This window comes from Anarrhichthys ocellatus, unplaced genomic scaffold (genome assembly GCF_004355925.1).
Source record: "Anarrhichthys ocellatus isolate YVR2014 unplaced genomic scaffold, GSC_Weel_1.0 scaffold32, whole genome shotgun sequence".
Taxonomy (NCBI): domain Eukaryota; kingdom Metazoa; phylum Chordata; class Actinopteri; order Perciformes; family Anarhichadidae; genus Anarrhichthys; species Anarrhichthys ocellatus.
The window spans coordinates 2,988,212-3,007,894 of record NW_022280062.1 but is presented as its reverse complement, the minus strand read 5'-3'; the positions used below and the strand labels follow the sequence as shown (position 1 = coordinate 3,007,894).

Below are 19,683 nucleotides of genomic sequence, written 5' to 3'. Positions count from 1 at the left end.
CCCCCCCCCCCCCCCCCCCTACAGGGCATAGATCAGCCACCGCTACTCACCACAGTGTTTGAGTGTATGTGTGAACGGAGGAAGCACAGAGCGATGTACTTGTTGATTACGCTGATGTGTTTCGACTGCTCTCCATGAAGTGATGGAGTGCAGTGGTGGACGGTTGAGCCTTCACCAAAGCGGTCACAACACAACTACAATCCCTATCGACTGTGATTCATTCTGCTCGAGTGTGTGGCTCGCTCTCTTACTCTTTTTTTTTTTTTTTTTTTAAGTCTTTCTCGCCCTTGATTTTGCTCTTTTTCGCACACCCACTATCATGCTGTACAGATGAATGCACACATGAATGTGACAGACTGAGAGACTGTGACTCACACACAGAAGCGTTTGTGTGCGTGTGTGTGTGTGTGTGTAGGGGGGGGGGGGGGGGAGAGTGAGTATCTCCATCGATCTGTGTCTCCTCTGTGTTTATTTCCTTTAATTTGTTTTTGAGACAACCCTCATTTAGTACTCAGTAGAACTGGGCACAAACATAATTTGTCTTTCTTAAAATAAAGATTTTAAATGTTTTTAATGGTGTTTGTTGTCTTAACCTCAATAGATCAAATGTGTGCTTTACTAGTAGATGTAGATGTATTTTATTGAATGCGTTTGCCCTTGGTGTCAGTAGGGATGAATGATCGGACTTTTTCTGATACAGAGTCTCGGATTCGATACCAGTGCTGCCATTTTTATGACGCGACTTGTTGTAGCTAACGGGATGTAACCGATGCACAACGCAATCCCACGCGTTGGATCGGTGCGTCCAGAGTAATCGTGAACGTCAAATAAAAGCACTTGACTTATTTGTATCTTCCCTGCAGGGACATCATGATCACTCATTTTGAGCCGTCCATCTCGTACGAGGGTCTGTACGGGGAGGTGAAGGACATGTGCTCCATGGACAACGACCAGCTCTTCACCATGAAGTGGATCGACGAGGAAGGTAATGAACACATCATGCTCATAAGCACACACACACACTTCGGCCCTACCACACCTAATTCCTTGTTGTCACTCAGTTAGTCAGGCGGCAGTAATGGTGTCATTGGAAAGATGGAGCCGTCAGACTGCTCTGCTCAGGATAAGGTCAGCCTGTCCAAACTCATTAGACTCAGACCGGCTCCCACAGGTCGCCACCCAAATACAATCTCTGGAGTCATTTGCCTGTCTGAGGAAGACAAGCTGTGCTTGATGGTCGTAATGAAGTACTCGAGCTGTCTCCCCCGCTCCATCCGTGGGAACCACATGCACACAGCTCCGCAATGTGAACTCGAATCATTAGCACGATGATTAAAGAATGCACCTGGGATTAATTACTACGTTTGTAACCCTGGTTTAAAGGTACCAAATGCCAGCGACAGGTCTGTACTTCTTGTGATCTGCTTAAAAGAAATCTGTAGAAGGAATGCTGCACTTACTGTATCTCCCGCGCCATGTAAACACAAACAACTTTTAATGAACTCTTAAACTGTGTGTGCCACAGGGGGACCTGTTCTGACCTATTTTAATGATCAATTAATTGTTTTTCTTCTTGTAAAAATGCCAAACACAGAACTAGCTCCAGAGTCTCACTTGTGAGGATTTGCTGCTTTTCTTTTTTTCGTACGTGACGGTTAACTCTTTGGGGCTTTGGACCGTTAATCAGATAAAACCAACAATTTGAAGAAGTGCAACTTTCAAACTGATGTCCAAATTTGGCTTCAGGAAGTTGTCATGAGTATATTTAACAATTATCTGGCATTTTATAAACGATTAATTGAGAAAATAATCGACAGATTAATCACTGATGAAAATAACTGTTAGTTGATTTATCACATGTATAATGATTTTGGCATATATACGTTTATGTATGTTGCAAGCAGTTGCAGCACAGAACAGGGATTTCTGTTTTTAAAGATGTTGTTTAAATGTGTAAATTGTAGTGAAAACAGTTCACTGAGCTTCCTGTTGTGGGGACATTTAGATTAGAGAGTGATTCATCCATAACTTCCTGTGTTTTCTCCCTAACATACATGGACTCAACCACTCACAAACTTAATGACTCTTCTGGAAACCATAACTTTTCAGAAAATTTATTAAAAAAAACAGGCTTGAAGGTTGTCTCGGTCCACCCACAAGTTCTAGTTCTTTGTCAACCTCCAGCGCTCTGTATGTTTTTACATTTACACCGTGTGTCACAGTTTCAGTTCCCGAGCTATTTTCAAAGTCCGTGGTTTGTAGGCGTGATTAGTTCGGTAGAGCGCTAAGAATACAATCGATGGCCTCAGTATCGGCTCTCACTGCCTCTCCGAGTGTGTCACCTGACTGTTAGTGATAAGGAAATAATTAGATCTGCGTCGGAGTGCTATTTTAATTATTTACTTGGATTGATCACTGTGCAAATAGGCCTGTACAGTTTTAGAAGGACGCTATTTGAAGTGGCAACATCGACTGCCACAGTTTGTTCTCACGTACTTTGTTAAATGTTTACTCAATGTTGACGTATTGCAAATCATATCACACCCACAACGATTGGACGCGTATTTATTTTATTATAAATGTCATGTTGCCCGACTGTATGACCCACCTTCTACACACACACACACACACACAACCGTTTGCTCTGTAACATACAGTATGTGTAACACTTAATAGTCTCTACTTTGTCTCGTGATCCTGTGCAATTAAAAGTAACCGGGTCATTGTCGATTTTCCGCAATTATCAGATAATGTCATGAAATTAAAACGCCGGTTCCCTTTATCGGATTTCTAACAGGGTTCGTAACATGTTTGCATGTGAAAGAACAAGGATGGGACCTGTCAATAGGTTACTAATTAGAGGAGGGGAAATAAAATGTGTTGAAAGCTTACACAGATGCAAGCACCTAATGAGGAGCACAGAAAAGGGCTCAGATTGTTAGCTATTCTCATAAAAACGTGATTAAAACACAGCTGGACGTTATCAGTTTGGCAGCAGTGCAGAGGTTTGTTATACTTCAGTGCTGCGTCTTACTTTTTCATCTTCAATTAATCTGCCAATTAGCTTCTTGAAAAATGAATCAAATCCTCACATTTGCGTAGCTAAAACTCAGCTTATTTGCTTTAAAACAATACCATAAAACCGTTAAACAGTTATTAAAATAGTACTTGTTAAATCAATCGCTCAGCTCTACTTATATCTACGTATATAAAAAAATTAAACACGAAGTCTGACTAAACCTAGTCAGACTCACTGCAGCGTCCGTCCTCTCGCCGCAGCGTCCGTCCTCTCACTATGCTGCCCTTCCAAATAAAAAATAAAAATATTGCCTTCCCGCTGCAGAGTCGTATCTCATTAGTTCTATCGAAGAGTAGAAATCTAATTCAAGTAACTGAGGTTTTAGAGAAACAAGGTTAGTTCAGAAGGAGGTAAAAACATTTGCTGCCAGTAATCTTTATTTATTTTATTGTTTTAATGTGGTGAATGACATCTCGTCTCTCCTCTGCTGTCAGGTGACCCCTGCACCGTGTCGTCTCAGCTGGAGTTGGAAGAAGCGCTGCGTCTCTATGAACTCAACAAAGACTCGGAGCTCATTATCCACGGTGAGCCTCGCTGCTTTTCACATAGTTACAGCTATCGCTTTTAGGATTTAACTCACAGGATGTTCTCTTGTGCCATACACAGTAAGATGTTGATTGACACCATGGGCTGGTCAGTAAGAGGTCCATATGAGAGAAGCCTGTTATCTTTTCTGCTCTAAAAATAGTCCTCTCGCCTCTCCGGTGAGCTTTTTATGAGCGGTCAAGTTTGGCGGCAGCTCTGTTTCCATTTCTGCTCATCGAGCTCCGGCACCGGCCCTCAGGCCGACACGAGGCATCCGGGCTGTTTTGGCAAAAGAAAAACTAGTCTGCTTTGTCGTTCGCTGCCTGCCAGTACTATTTAACAATGTGGAGATTATTTCACACAGTCACCTCGCATGTAAAAGTATCGACACCGTCAGTGTTTGGGATGTGGCAGAAGTCGGTTTGGTTATTAGCAAGTATGAAAATTACATTATTGACATTAATAAATTGTTAATATCAATAGGATTATTGACGTATATTAATAATAAACGGGAACCGCCCTGAGATCAGGGACCCATAATCAAACTGTGGATTAAGTCTCAAAATTGGTGTTTACTTAAAATGTCAATCGTCAAAGTACTTTCAAACATCTATTATACAATTACAAGCATACAACCTAACGGCAACGAGCAGAGCCCAAAGATAGCCGGCAGTCTGTCCATCTCACTAAAATAGACATTTATATTTGGTTTACTTGATGTCTGTTTGTCTGAAAATGGTTTGAGTGAGACTTCTGGCATTATGTCGGGCCACTCTTCCTTTTTTTTTTTTTTAAATGTACTCTGTGTGTTTACATGTGTGATAAAACCAGAACACAGACAGCCAGATTCTGAACACATCAAATAATCATCAAAGCACGGGGTTAATGCAGCGCTGACCCGTGAAACTTCCTTCTGCTCTCGGTGTCCGTCCGTGGACCCCTTCAGCTACTTCACATCCTCGTCTGAGCTTAGCCGTCTTGACAAACAGTTGCGCAACTTCGTGAGCCTAGAGGTCCTGGGCTAACTCAACGATGCAACACTTTGATTGACAGGCTCTGTGTGTGTGTGTGTACAAGCATGTAACCCGGGTGAAAGGGAACGGGGGGGTAATGTAAAGGTTTAATCAAATCAGAGGTGAGGGGTCAAGAGTGCAGTGGATGCCAGCGAGATGGAGGAGGATGAATGGGGGGGGATGACGGTTCCACGGGGGGTCGTCAGGTCTGCTCGTTAACGAGCTCGTCGGCTGTAGCCCACGCCTCGCCTCTGACTCACACTGCCCCCAGTCTAGCTCCAACCATCTCTCACACACACGCACACGCTCGAGTAATCTTTGTCTTTAAGATTGTGTCTAGTTATCACTGCGTGTTGCACACACACACCCACACACACACACACACACACACACACACACACACGCTTGTACCATCATACGAACAACATGAGTGAATTTCAGTGTGAATGGCTCGAGGCGACGGGTTTGCTACAGGTAGTTTTAACTGCTGTCATGATGAGAGGAAGTGAAATGTACCCGGCAGCATTCACATGAATGCTGTCAGACTCGCCTCCTTTAGATGAAATACACTTTAAAAACGTAACTGTTTGATGTTTTCTTTTTGCTTCCCAGTGTTCCCGTGTATACCAGAGAAACCTGGCATGCCGTGTCCGGGAGAAGACAGTGAGTTAAAACCCTTTCTACCAAACTAAGCAGCAGGGGTCCCAAAGGAGCTTATACTTAATTCACATTTTAAATTCTGGGGCACTTGAGCAGATTCATATACGCAGGAGAATTTCAAAATGTCAATGGTTCAGACTTACGGACTCTAATAAGGATCAGTCAGGCTTGAGTTTGTGAAACGATAATGATTTCAAAGCCTGTGGTTGTGTATCAGCCTGTTTAAAAAATGTTTAATGTCTATTAAATGTGTACGCAAATTATATCAGAAAGTAAAATGTTTTTTTAAACATCTGACTACAGATTCCAAGCAGAAAATGGTGTGAAACTCAAAGTTCCCACACTGTATATGACACTGAAGTTACACATGAACAGTTTAGCCAGAAGTATGAATTTCGGGACACAGGGCCTATATTTGTACTTAAAACTAAAATGTGTGTGCATGTTTAACTAGAGTGTCACATATAGTGAGAAATTATTTCTGAACATTATTTTACAAATCCAAAGTTGAGCCATACACTTCATGTTTATGTTCAAATTTACACCATTTAGAAAATGTAGTTTGATTGCGTGAGGGCGATGATTCCAGCCCCTAAAAATAAACACGCACTGGCCTTAGTTTAGCTTAGCCAGCAGGATGATAAAATACATTCACAATGTGGTCGAAAATGATACTTCAGATGAAAATGTGAAATCAAACTGGCTTTATACACAAATGCACATGGAACAGGTGAAGCAGGACTGAATGAATTAACAGGTGAATTACAGGCAATTTGTGGAGAGCTTTGAAGAAAGAAATCCATAAATGAAGTAAATTCAGCGTCCATTCTTCTCTCTTCACAGAGTCTATATATCGGCGTGGAGCGAGGCGCTGGAGGAAGCTTTACTATGCCAGCGGTCACGCCTTTCAGGCCAAGCGCTTCAACAGGGTGAGATGTGACTATGACTTTTGTTAAACAGTATTTCACACTGAGAGGCCATTCACTCATGTAATAATGTGTATTTCAGATACTTAACGTTATCATTGTCGGAGTATTTTAACCGGGTTAATAGCTACAGCGTTACTTGTAAAACCTTTACCACAATGTACATTGAGTGTATTTAAAGGAAAACGAGACATCCGTTTCCCTGAAGTAATTTCACTTTGTATTGATTGATGGAGTAACGCGCAACGATTTAATCGTAGGCTATCAGGGCTTCATGTTTCATCTCCTGCAATATAATGCGTGCTTACTTGTGGTGACGACGGTTCTTTGTCTGCCCTCCCGAGCAGCGAGCCCATTGTGCCATCTGCACCGACCGTATCTGGGGTCTGGGAAGACAAGGCTACAAATGCATCAACTGCAAACTGCTGGTGCACAAGAAGTGTCATAAACTGGTCACAGTGGAGTGTGGCAGACAGATGATCCAGGTGAGACGGACTCCTCACACTCATTAGCTTGATGGCGTTAAGTGGATCATTACCGTCCATGACTCGTACGTAGGTTTAAGATTGTATTCTGTTTTTCAATGCCGATTATACTTAATGACCAATGTTGTTGTCCAGGAACCAATCATGCCCGGCGCGCCGTCGAGTCAATTAGACCAAACTGAAGAGCCAGGTAACACACACACACACACACACTGGTGTGCACCCACACTTTGGAAAGTGTTTACAAAAGCACAAAATAACTTGGTTTAGAAGCTCATGAATACAGAAAAAGCACATAGGAGACAAAGTGCCTTGTGCCACAAACTGTGGCTCAAATCACTCCTCGGCTCCTGTTGATTTATGCATTTTTGAAACATTAGTGCAAGTTTTTACTTTTCAGCCCAAAATTGGTCTAAATCTTTTTAATTTCACTGTCACTTCTGCCATTATTTTGTCTTAAATTGGCTCATTTCCTGCAGCTTATGACCAATGCTCTTAAAAGACAAGGCTGCCGATTTCTTTTATTTTTGTTATTGTCAACAAATACTATCGCCAAACCAAATAAAGTAAATCTTTAAACACAGATCGCTGACATATATTTAATTTTAAAGAAAGGCTAAAAACAGGAGCGTCCTGTTAGCCGAGTGGTTGAGATGAACCAACTGCAAACGTTCCTGGTTTGATTCCAGCTGTGGAGTATCACCATGAGACTTATCGATAAAGAATACATAAAGTAACCTCAGGAGATTGTTGACATTACCACCCAGACTACAAGTTGGGTCAGCCGCATTTGAGGTTTACCTCCAGCACCAGACTTAAGTCCAGTCAGGCGGTTGAGAGGCTGACTGGAATGAGAGGGCTTAAGGTCGCTGGTTGCTGCCGTTAGTGAGGCAGTTCAAACGCTCTCCACCACAAATACTCACAGGTCGTGGGACGCCATCCCGCACACATTCGGATGCAGATATCTTTGTTTAAGTCTGTTTTGAAATGCATCTATGTAGATTATTATGATTTAAATGATCACAAGTACAAACTAAAGTTACATTATACTTATTATTTTAAATACTGTGGCATCGGTGGATATAAAAAAAATGGTATTTTCTTTACTAACCAAGCAGAGAGAAACGACTGCAGGGCTGTGAACAAAGCGTGTGACTGTCTCTCGCCTACTTTCGCTCCTCATTCTCCCATCTCTCCTATGTATTTTTTTTCTCCCCTGCCTCCCCCTCTCCTTCTGTCTGTCTGTCACTCTCTCTCCTCTCTCAGACCCTCACAATAGAGACTCCAGAGAAAGCTTGCCTTACGATGGCGAAGAGAAAGAGGTGAGAGAGAGAATCTTTTCAAACACTTTTGATGTGTGACTCATCATCTGTCAATCTGTTGCGTTGTCTAGATGTGTATATGTGTGTATATATATATATATATATATGTTATACAAATAAATACAAAAAGCGCTAATCTCTCACTCTAATCTTTAGAGTGAGAGATTAGTGCTTTTTGTGTGAGAAGATGGAGAGGGAGAATAAAATCACCTGTAATTGGAAGCAGGTTTTTTTTTTCTGCCTATTTTGCCGTTGTGTACATTTGGGTTATCCTTCTTCCACCTGCTGTGCGTGTGTGATATAGAGCACATGCAGACGTAGGCACCCTCACAGTGCTGTGGGTATTGATTTCCTTTGGTGGAGCTAATAAAGTAACGTTTTATCACAGCTCTTAACGCCCGAGGCTGATTAATGGCCAGGTATGTAATTTGGGGGGGAGGGTTGTTAGACAGAGCGGGATTGATAAAAAGGGGTCGAGTTGGACATAGATCGAGGCAGATAAGAGAGGGCAAGCCAAATGATCTTATCTACGGTTCCATGTCGACTCTAGGGAGGAGGGGGGTTGTCACGTGGAGGGGAGGTTAGATGGATACGTAGTGGAAACGGTTCACTACAGAACAGATTACAGGAGAGGAGAGAGGAAGATGGGTGAGGAAATGGTGGAGATTGTAATCGGGTTTTACAGAGAAGTGGGACTAATACAACGAGCGCGTAATCTGATGGAGGTGGCAAGATGGTATTTAATAAAGACAAGAAAGTCATTACTAAGATTCACTTTGAAGAAGTGGTGCAGTTAAAACTTAATTTACAAACCACCCAAAGGAAATCACCGTCGTGTGCAGAACCAAATCACCAGCTCTATCAATAGTTCATTAAAATTGATAAAGGCCGATGTTCTGAAAAGCTGCGTGATAAATTGTCGTCGAGTTGACTTCACATTATGTTGTTTAGGCGCGGAGCAGTAGAGACACGGGGAAGTCGCCCTCCAGCCTGGGCCTGGCAGACTTTGATCTGCTGAGGGTGATCGGCCGAGGCAGCTACGCCAAGGTGCTGCTGGTGCAGCTGAAGAAGACGGAGCGCATCTACGCCATGAAGGTGGTGAAGAAGGAGCTGGTCAATGACGACGAGGTAAACAACGGCGGTGTTTGAACTGACCGTCGGAGTCAAAACGTTGGCAGTATGACATGTTGTTGGTCGGCCTGTGCATGGACTCTGACACAAAGAGTTGGTGGGTTATGATTAAAGTGATATATTTACTTTTTATTTGGTTATAATTAGGGATTGGATTTGATAGCCGGTCATTTTGGATCCAATTCCGTGCCCAACGAATCCCATATCGAATTTCTCATTCGCAATCTCTCTTAGATATTCTCTTTTGCCTCTTTCTCACATTACAGGCGTCTGCAAGGAAAAAACAGCTGGTGAGGTATACAAACACGTGCTAACACGTGCTAACTCAGTGACACGGTTGTTAACAAGACTGACTTACTGAACATGGCGGAACGCCTCAAACCTAAAACTTAAACCATGAATATTTCATGACCTAACCATTCCAAAAAGTCAATATATTTTAACCAAAGGCAACTTTGAAATACAATATTTGCAGAAGGGGACTCACAAGTCCCATGCTTAATGTTTGTCCTTGTAGCAAAATGAAGTGAGTCGGGACATGGTTCATGAATATCACAGAGATGTGTAATATGCGGTGAAAGAGTGAACGAAAAACTAAACTCTTGCCTTCAGTGCTCTTCTTTTAAGGAAAGATTCTGGAGTTCTGATATAACTGAAACTATTGGAGCATCTACGCTAACCCTGATTGGTTCGTGCTCTGGTTTACGGGACAGAAACTCATTACTTAAAGCGTGACGAGATGGATTTTCTTGTGACGCTGCGATTCTCGTGTGATCTTGAGACAACGCAAGAATCCAGCTGCTGTGCGACGTACCTATCAAACCCCATCAGAACTGTTTTTGTACGACTTACTGACTTTTGCTTTTTTAGTATCGGTACATGCAGTTCGAAGGTATGTTTGAGAGTGAATTTAGCATTAACCAGCTCAAGATCAAAGACAAAAATCAGCCCAGTGGCTTCTCCACTGCTGAGGTTTGACCACATTTGTCAAAATAACATACAGAATTATTCATTATAATTGCTGTTTCCACTGCTGCCAGTTTAGGTGACCGCAAAAAGGACCTTTTTCCAGCTCTGCAACTAACAATTATTTTCAGTATGGATTAATTAATCGACTATTTTCTCAATTGTTTGATTGTTTTTACTTCAAAACGTTAGAAAATAGTAGAAGGAATCGTCTTCAGATATCTTGTTTTGTCCGACCAACAGTCCAAAGTCAAAATCTATTACATTTACAAAGACAGAAAACAGACAAACAGCAAATCCTCATATTGGAGTGGCTGGAATCAGATCATCATTGATATTTTTTTCTTTAAAAACAACTTACACGATTTACAAGAAAATATTTAATGATGTTAATTAACTTATCAATTAATCAACTAATCAATTCAGTTTTAGATGTTCATATGATCTTACTTATTTGTTAATAAAGTGACTTGTAACAACAACTTGTAATTCAGACGCAGCAGCCATCTTCTTTTGCCATTTAAAGGTGTATATCCACATCTCATGAGCGTAACTGTCCCTTTAAGTCCGTCCAGTGTGACAATAACACAGCGACTCCGTCTATTGAGATGTGAGAATAGTTGATAGTGAAGTCATAAGTCTTCTGTCACTGCCATGTATAATTAATGCAATTAGCACAATTGATTGGATCCGTTATTCACAGCACAGTGAGGATCTGTCCCACGTCATTGAACACCTGCCTTGGGTATCTTGTCTGAAACACTTTGAGTTTAGTTGACGGACCTCTTCCGGGCCATCAATCGTTCTAAGAAGGTGTAGATAAACCATCATGTCATCAGAAATTGATCTCGCGTGTAGCAGCACAGACGGAGGCAATGGGAGTAGTTAGCCTTGATTAGACGCACTTAGCGTGATTGACAAACTGACGAGTGCCTTTCGATCAATGTTGAAGTGTTCTGTTGTCCCTACCCTGTCAGCCCGAGCCGCATCCGTGTCCAGACATGTTATCATCCAGCCGTCGATAGAGACCCGCTTCTCCTGGCTCAGCCCTTTACGCTGCCCACCCTGGTCCGTGTCTGTACGGGAGGGTCGATCGAGCACTGTGCTTACTCGGCTTTTATAAGTTTAAGGGGTACTTTGTCACAATGATCTCTGATTTACACCTGGGGTGTGTCTTTGTGTGTTTCTCTTGCAGGACATCGACTGGGTCCAAACAGAAAAGCACGTTTTTGAGCAGGCCTCCAATCACCCCTTCCTGGTCGGCCTCCATTCCTGTTTCCAGACAGAAAGCAGGTGAGAGCATCTCTCCTGCTTGAGTCACTCAGTTTCTTCAAGGCTTCAAAATCTGTTGTTTGTCGGTGTGTCAAAAAAAACGAAACATACGAGTGTTTCCATATGACTCATGAGAGCATTTCCTCACCTGCTGCTGCTGCTGCTGCTGCTGCTGCTGCTGCTGCTGCTGCTGTGGTTACGGTCTGTTTACCAAAACCAGAGCACTTTCTTAAGGTCATGAAAAGTTTGGTCATGGGAAGATCCCCATCATGGTTGAAGGGCCTGAAAACGTGGTTTAAAATCATTAGTATTTCTGTGTAACATTCAAAATAAAGAAAAAAGTAAAAGAAAAGTTCAGAAAGAAACAATGTAGTTCATGAAATTAATATTTATCAAGAATTTAACACTCAGAAACTGCTTTACCCGGACTGTGTTGGTGTGGGTTTGATCAGGAGCGGACTGGAAAAATAATCAAAGAACCACACAACTGTCATTATTCAAAGTCCTTATTGGTGCAAAGAAGTTACACATTACACTTTTACAACTTACAAAAATCTCTTTTCACACATTTTAATTTTAAAATAATCTAAATATCTGTCATGAGCTGACTATGGCTGATAGTGCTGCACCTCTTCTTGTTGATTTGTTTTTCTTTCTTTCGTTTTTATCTATATAGATACAATTTATAAAAACAGATCTTTGGTGAAATAACTTCTGTTCATTACAGATGGTAAGAAGCTAAATGAAAACAATATAAATCTCTCTAACATTTGCTTCTTTTCACAGACTGTTCTTTGTTATTGAATATGTGAACGGTGGAGATCTAATGTTCCACATGCAGAGACAAAGGAAACTCCCAGAAGAACACGCCAGGTAGAGTCACACGTTTTCTCTCACGTCTAATTAAAAGGAATAAGATTGGTCTTTTTTTAGCCGTATGTGATTTTTTTTTTTTTTTTAATACACTCGTATCTCTCTTTCAGATTCTACTCCGCAGAGATCAGTCTGGCGCTCAACTACCTCCACGAACGGGGAATCATCTACAGAGATCTGAAGCTCGACAACGTGCTGCTGGACTCCGAAGGACACATCAAACTGACAGACTACGGCATGTGCAAGGTGTGGATTGCAGTTTACTGTGTATGAGAAATCGAGGCTCTAATGATGCCACGGTGCACTGTGGATAAAAGCACCTGCAAAGCTGCGTCAGTGTTAAGTTTACAGCCCTCTGAGAGGATCTCGCAGCTGACCCATCTTTCTGTTTTTGCAGGAGGGCTTGAGACCCGGCGATACAACAAGCACGTTCTGTGGTACACCCAATTACATCGCCCCCGAAATACTTAGAGGAGAGGATTATGGTGAGAGCTGCAACACACAATCACTTACTAGAAATGCCATCCCTTTTATCTGCTATGATGCAATATAGGAAGCATTAAGCGGTGATGTCGGGAATGCTGCTCTCTGTTGTGATTGTGGATGCTACATGGTGCAGAATACTGGAAAAGTCTTCATCAAATGAGTATACGTAGATTAACATTAGAGCAACAAAGAAACCAACAAAGTAAAAAGCTAAAGAAAATAGCCAATACATTCAAAAGGCAACAAAAGTAATCACAATGAATTGTGGCATCCTCTAAATGAATGCTGCACTTCTAAACTCATCAGTGTGTCGGTCAGAAACAAGGTGGGTAAGGATGACTAACGTGCATGAATCAGAAAAGTGTTCGTGTGTAATAGCCGTTAAGAACAAAGTTGAAGCAGAGTCTACAGAGCTGGATGGAAACGCGTCTATAAATACAATGGAAATAGATCTCCCTGGTTACCAGAAGAGGTGTCGTAGCAATAGGATCCACTGTTAAAGGATCATACTGGTGGTTTTGAACAATAGAACAAAGCCATTGTTGGTGTCATTAGTAACACTGACCGGTGAAGATGTCTGCTGTGAAAAAGACCTTCAGAAAGCTCTAACATTCAGGCAGAACTAGCAATGTTTGCTTTTAGATGAAGACAAACAACATAATTAAGCCTTATTTATTACTCGTGTGCTACTGATTTTGGGTCCTGTCTGCACAGCCGGCGACCAATTATAATTACCTTGAGACACAGAGGGTGTTCATCAACAAAATAAAAGACAAAATGAGTCCACACGTCCGGCTTTAGAAGGTTTGGAATATGCAAGGAACAATCAAAATGAAATAGTTTGGGAACGTTTTCTACATGGGCTGTGATAGTGATAGTTTTAGTGCCCAATCGGTTTTTCCATCAAGCCCTTACGCTAACAGAAATAACTTGTCAAAGCTTTTATCTTTAATTTCATGTGTCGTGACGCTCATCTTATTTTTAGCTTGTAGTTACAGGTTGTGAACATTAATTAGGCTGCCACTAAAAATCATAATTATACCGTTTCTTTCTCAGCAACACAATATTAAGCCCGTAGACATCTTTGAGTCGTAGTTCTCTAAACTAACCTTCATCTGCTGTACACTGACTATGGATACCTTATTATACCTTATTTCAATAAACTGTAGTTAAGCCCTAATTGGCTTGTTCTGAACAAACATTTAGCAGTAAAGTATGAGATTTGTTGCCGAGGGGTGAAAAGGATGCAAAAAATACTGTTTCTATGGTGTGAGTGGTTGCTATAGTAACCCTCAAATCCAGGTGGAATTTGTTAGTAATTTAAAGTATACGAGTTAATGAGAAGTGTGCTTTAACATGCACATCACTGCTAAGTTATACCTTGTTTTTGTTGCTCTATTAATGATGAATGTTTAAAGTATCAGTGTTCTATTTATTCTGGTCATAAATAGGACTTTAACTGTGTGTGTGTGTGTGTGTGTTTCTGTTTCTGTGTGTGTCTTTAGGGTTCAGTGTGGACTGGTGGGCGCTGGGCGTGCTGATGTTTGAGATGATGGCGGGCCGGTCGCCCTTCGATATTGTCGGGAGCTCTGACAACCCAGACCAGAACACAGAAGACTACCTCTTCCAAGGTAACAGGCACACACACACACACACACACACACACACAGCTAAGATTTATAACCGGAGGAAAAAAATCAGCCCAGTGGAAGCATGTAACACCTTTGTATTGACACCTTTCCAATAGCCACTTCTCCAAGTACCAGGCACATGCCATCTGTTACGGGGAAATGTGTGAATGCCGATATTTCATTGTAAATACAAAATTCAAAATGTGTCCCTGTTTTCTTATAACAGCCAGAAAAGTGTTGGATTGATGGGGATGAAAATGTGACTGAAGTCATATTTCAAGACAGTTTAATGGAAAGCCATTGACACTTCATTGAAAGGCTTCTGTATGTATGTTCAACATGAGTATACCCAACAGGATTGAACTCATAACTGCTGCAGTGTCAGTGGCGTCTTCTGTCATTTTAGACTCAAGAGACCGTCTGTCTCTTCCCCCCCCCCCCTTCTCTCACCTCCTGCAGTAATATTGGAAAAACAGATCCGAATCCCCCGCTCGTTGTCAGTCAAAGCCGCCAGCGTCCTCAAGGGCTTCCTCAACAAGGTAAGAAGGTGTCAGACAGGCCTCTATCAATCCTAAAACAGTGTTGACTCCTGCTGGCCCTTTGAAAATGTCATTATTTCGGCCTTAGTTGGAGTCAACTGCCATCTCGTTGTTCTTTTTTTCCACCCCCGTCCTTCTGTATCTCAATGTGGCTCTTGTGTATTTTCACCTATCCATAATATCCATCAACAAAATCCACTCTTCTCTTCCACCGTTCTTCCAAATTCTCTCCTTTTCCAAACCCTCTCCACCTTTCTTGCTCGTCTGATATTTTTTGCTGGTTCCTCCCCCATCATTACATACCGTCTCTCACCCTCCTCTCGCCTTCGCTCCCACAGGATCCCAAGGAGCGTCTAGGCTGCCACCCTCAGACGGGCTTTGCCGACATCATGGGCCATCCGTTCTTCAGGAACGTGGATTGGGACCTTGTGAGTCACTCTCTTTTATTCTCTCCATGTTCCCCTCTGTCTCTCCTGCTTATCTCGAGTTGCCTTGATCATCACCTTAATCGTTTCAAATGAAAGTAATCAGTTGATTATATTGAGTGTTTCAGAATCCCGTCTAGGAATCTCACTGAAAGTTAAGCTCGGACTAAAGACGCTCTGTTATTTATGAGGCTTCCTGTTCTCAGTTTCAGCATGAGTAGAAGTAATTTGTGTGAATGACGTTCCTGTTTTATGAGAGACAGAACGGTAAAATTCAACAAATGTCTGTTGCTGTCAACACATTCAAAAGACTGACAGGCTTATCCAGATATCATTTAAGTTGGGTTACAACTAGCAATTATTTTCCTTATTGATCAATCTGTTGATTCTTTGTTCGATTAGACTGTCAGACACTCCAAAACATAAAAATACATGAACAATCATTTTTTAGGGATTTCATTTTATATATATGTATGTATGTATATATATGCTGTATGTATGTATGTATATATAAGTATATAAAGAAAAGTATGTACATGTGTAAATGAACAGGCACATTTTAGTCAAATGTCTTTTACAAATGGACAGACAGACAGGGTAGCTCCACAGGGATCACCATGACCTCTTTTTCCCTGTTTGGTCTGGAGCAGCTACCCAGCAGTCGGTCAGAGTGTCTGGAGGGATCAGCTTACACCCTCCCACGTCCCTCCCTCCTCCTCATATGCGCGCACACACACATTCACGAACCTGAAAGTTAGCCCTGCAGTGCACCTATCGGCCTGCAGGCGGAGCATTCTTACAGACACATGAGGCGCTGTGAGTTTCCTCCACACTGAGATGTAATCTGAGGTGCTGAGAGCAAGTGCGTCATCAAGGATTTAGTCACTGTTTTAAATGTGTCGATGGGCTGAAGTATTAGTTAATGGAAACAGGATAGAAGTCTACGGCGGGTAGATGACCAAAGAAGGATTGTAGTGTCTTTATACTAGTGTCCTTTTTCAATGCATTTTACATATATGATGGGCCCCGATCTGCCATTTATTTTCTCTAATGACCCATTAGTTATTTAGTCCATATAAGCGTCACAATGTCCCAGAGCCTAACGTGATGCCTGCAAACAGCTTGTTCTGCCTGACCAACAGTGCAAAATCACGAGGATATTTATTGACTGTAATAAATGGCGAGGAGTGTTTGCAGATGAATTGCCTTTCGATCTGCAATCGTCAATATTACTCAGTTTAAATATTGATTTAGTGTGTTTTGGCCGATACGGTTGTTAAGTTCTCACCTGTTTCCCGTGTCGTTATTTCAGCTGGAGCAGAAGCAGGTGGTCCCTCCTTTCAAGCCCAACATCTCAGGGGAATTCGGATTGGACAACTTTGACGCCCAGTTCACCAACGAGCCCATCCAGCTCACGCCTGACGACGAGTGAGTCCCCATTTAATATCTCTTTCTTTCATTTGTTATAACAAATATAACGTGCAATTTTCACTGACCAAAAAAAAAAATTATATTTTCTTTGTCGTAGCGATGTGGTCAAGAAGATCGACCAGTCCGAGTTTGAAGGATTCGAGTACATCAACCCACTCCTGATGTCGGCGGAGGAGTGTGTGTGAGGGGGACGTGACATCTGTGCTTATACATATATACACACACACACACACACACACACACACACACACACACACTCATGCACATGTTATGTGGCGTCTCAGTGTCTTCAAGCTGCATGGTTACGAGACAACCTGGCGACATCAACCTTCTATTCGAGGGCCGCACATGCACAGTAGAACGCTTATTTGCCAAAACCAGTCTCACACTCTGCCATTTATAACCACTTGCCCTTAAGCCTACCTTCTTCTTTTTTTTTTTCATTATTTTTATATCATGTAAATCTGCACTGATATTGATTTTCTCATCGGGGCCTCTTTATCGGTAGCCATCGAGGCTACAAAGTTCTTCCACGGTCGCTGTATGTCGGGGGATGAGGCACAGCCCCCAACAGATGAACTGAACATCCTCTCCTTCCAGCTGGTGGGGTGTTTTCAATGCATATTTTATTTGTACATATATGAATCTTCTATAAATATTAGACAAGGCCTTTTTAGCTTCAAGCCACAGTCGGACAAAACTGACAACTTAATCACCTTAAAGACATTTTGGATTCAGCTTTGTCGCAACTCCCCTACTGTAGACGAAAGAAGAACCATAACACTAGCCTTTAAAAAAAAAAAGAAAAAGAAAAAAAAAAGATACAAATCTATATATTTTTCTCATGTTTTATGTAACATCATTATATATGTTGTTCTAATGTGTTGCATGTCCAGCCAGAGTAACAACCAAACGGTTCAGGCTTTGTTGTTTTTAGATGAAAACACATCTGGAAACCAGAAGGTGTCTGCTTCTAGTCCCTTCTCCCCAGAATGAAGGAACGTATTCAGCAGAATCCAACCAACGCTAACAATGAGTCGATACTCTCAAACTGTGAATGAAAGAGCCCGCTGTGCAGGGAAACGGGCCGAAAGAGAAGCACATCATACCTGAACGCTGGAGCACAGGTTACCTTTTACTGTGCAGACCATCCATGAAATATACACTCGCACACAGGACCAAAAAAAAACTTTTATTTTAAATGTCTTGCTGGTACGAATTAGAAGGTACAGTATACATGAGGAGATGTGCTGTCCCAGGTCAGAGAATTTATATATTCAGATCTTTTTTGCTCATTTTTAATACTATGCTTTTCTGAGACGAATGGTCTGTCACCTTTTCTTTCTTTTTTTTTGTACTTCATTCCATGTATGTCTTTCATTGTAAATCAAAAATACTGATTGTTGAAACGAGAGCTGGGTCAGAAGCGAGGACACGGTGCTTCCTGTAAACTGTGTCTGCTGTGCTTCATTTTTACCATATGTACCATTCCCTAAATTAGATATATTGTGCAACTGATTTAAAGTATATAAATGCTACGTAGAGCCGTTCTCTACCCCCGGACTGTAACGACACTAAGTGATGGTGAGTGAACCTCCGGACTGTGAAGCGTCTCACTTCTTGGAAACTGTTTTTGGCCTCACGTGGTGACCAGAGGAGCTCATTCATCTGTTACACATGTTACTTTAGCTGTTTTTTTTTTTGTTACTTTTTTTTGTGAATCAGATTTCATTTTGAATCTTTTTCTTTTTTTTAAAATCACTACATTGATTCCAAAATGTTACTGGGTGAACTGAATGAAAACACTATTTGTTGTGTTTTGGTGACGTTTGCCACCCAGAGGACTCTGCTGACATGTATTATTAGTGTGCAAAGAAAAAACACGGTAAAATAAACATTTTATTTCTCTCCTTGTGGTAATATGTGCTTGTGTCAGTGTGGGTCTGTCACTCACTTAAAGGGGGCACGCCGCTGATTTTACATTCAGTGCGTTCATTATGAAGAGTGCTGTTTGGCCCATTTAAACAACTGTTGAGTGTCATGATGTCATAGTGATGTCATTATGGCTATCTTGAGTTAGACTTCAGTCGTCAAATATTTGACAAGAAAAGCCCTGCCACAAACTAGGGACACAAGTTAAGAGGCTGTTGTATTGCATTGTGGGAAATGTATTTGTTGGAGCTTGACCCACACTAGGGATCAAAAGTGAGGATAGCTGCGCCAATTTTTACCGTTTATATTTTAATCTGCAACATTATGTCAGTGCAATAAATGGCTAAGTAAATTACTTTTTCTGGTTTTCCTCAATCTTTTAAATAGTGAAAACATGGTTATTTCACATTCATTGAGAGCATAAACTGTTAATGGAAATAATATTGATACCAAACCTTGCAGTGACACTCGTGTGATGAGAAGTCAACCATGAATGGCTGTATACAATTGAATGGCAGTATACAATTGAATGGCAATGCATCAGTGGTTGTCGAGACATTTAGCTAAAAATACAAAAATGTCAACCTCATGGTGGCGCTAAAGGAAAAATCGGAAGATCACCAAAATCAGTAGGCACCGAGAATATCTGCACGAAGTTTTCATGACAATCCATCCAATAGTAGATGAGATATTTCAGTCTGGACCAAAGTGGTGAATCCAAAACATAGATTATTTTAGCAATGGATGGTGCACTGTTGAGATCATGCAAACACATCGCACCATCAGGCTTGTGATGGTTTTACTGCTGGGACCAGACCTGAGCTCTCAGGCCCACATGGGCGTCTGGAGAATTAAGCTTTGAGTCGTTAAGCTTGAGCTTTTCCACTCCAGCTGCTTGTGTCTGCTCTGGTCACGTGATTCCCGCCTCGCTTTTGGAAAGCCCTCTGTGTGCCCGGCGGTTAAAAGGTCATTGACACCATTGCCCTC

At 41.7% G+C, this 19,683-nt stretch overlaps 1 protein-coding gene across 1 annotated transcript in view; it reads left to right on the top strand.

The window, feature by feature from the left end:
- The window catches only part of prkci (protein kinase C, iota), a 26,697-nt gene extending 7,649 nt beyond the window's left edge, over positions 1-19,048 (top strand). Inside the window, exons 2-18 of the mRNA XM_031865019.1 lie at positions 864-985; positions 3,514-3,603; positions 5,230-5,280; positions 6,121-6,206; positions 6,551-6,688; positions 6,824-6,878; positions 7,955-8,010; positions 8,962-9,138; positions 11,303-11,400; positions 12,166-12,252; positions 12,363-12,498; positions 12,650-12,737; positions 14,244-14,369; positions 14,829-14,908; positions 15,247-15,336; positions 16,646-16,761; positions 16,862-19,048. Of these exons, the coding sequence (XP_031720879.1) occupies positions 864-985; positions 3,514-3,603; positions 5,230-5,280; positions 6,121-6,206; positions 6,551-6,688; positions 6,824-6,878; positions 7,955-8,010; positions 8,962-9,138; positions 11,303-11,400; positions 12,166-12,252; positions 12,363-12,498; positions 12,650-12,737; positions 14,244-14,369; positions 14,829-14,908; positions 15,247-15,336; positions 16,646-16,761; positions 16,862-16,949 (1,684 nt within the window). The 3' untranslated portion in view covers positions 16,950-19,048. The remainder of the gene's footprint in view (positions 1-863; positions 986-3,513; positions 3,604-5,229; positions 5,281-6,120; positions 6,207-6,550; positions 6,689-6,823; positions 6,879-7,954; positions 8,011-8,961; positions 9,139-11,302; positions 11,401-12,165; positions 12,253-12,362; positions 12,499-12,649; positions 12,738-14,243; positions 14,370-14,828; positions 14,909-15,246; positions 15,337-16,645; positions 16,762-16,861) is intronic.
- Positions 19,049-19,683: the final 635 nt, after the last annotated feature.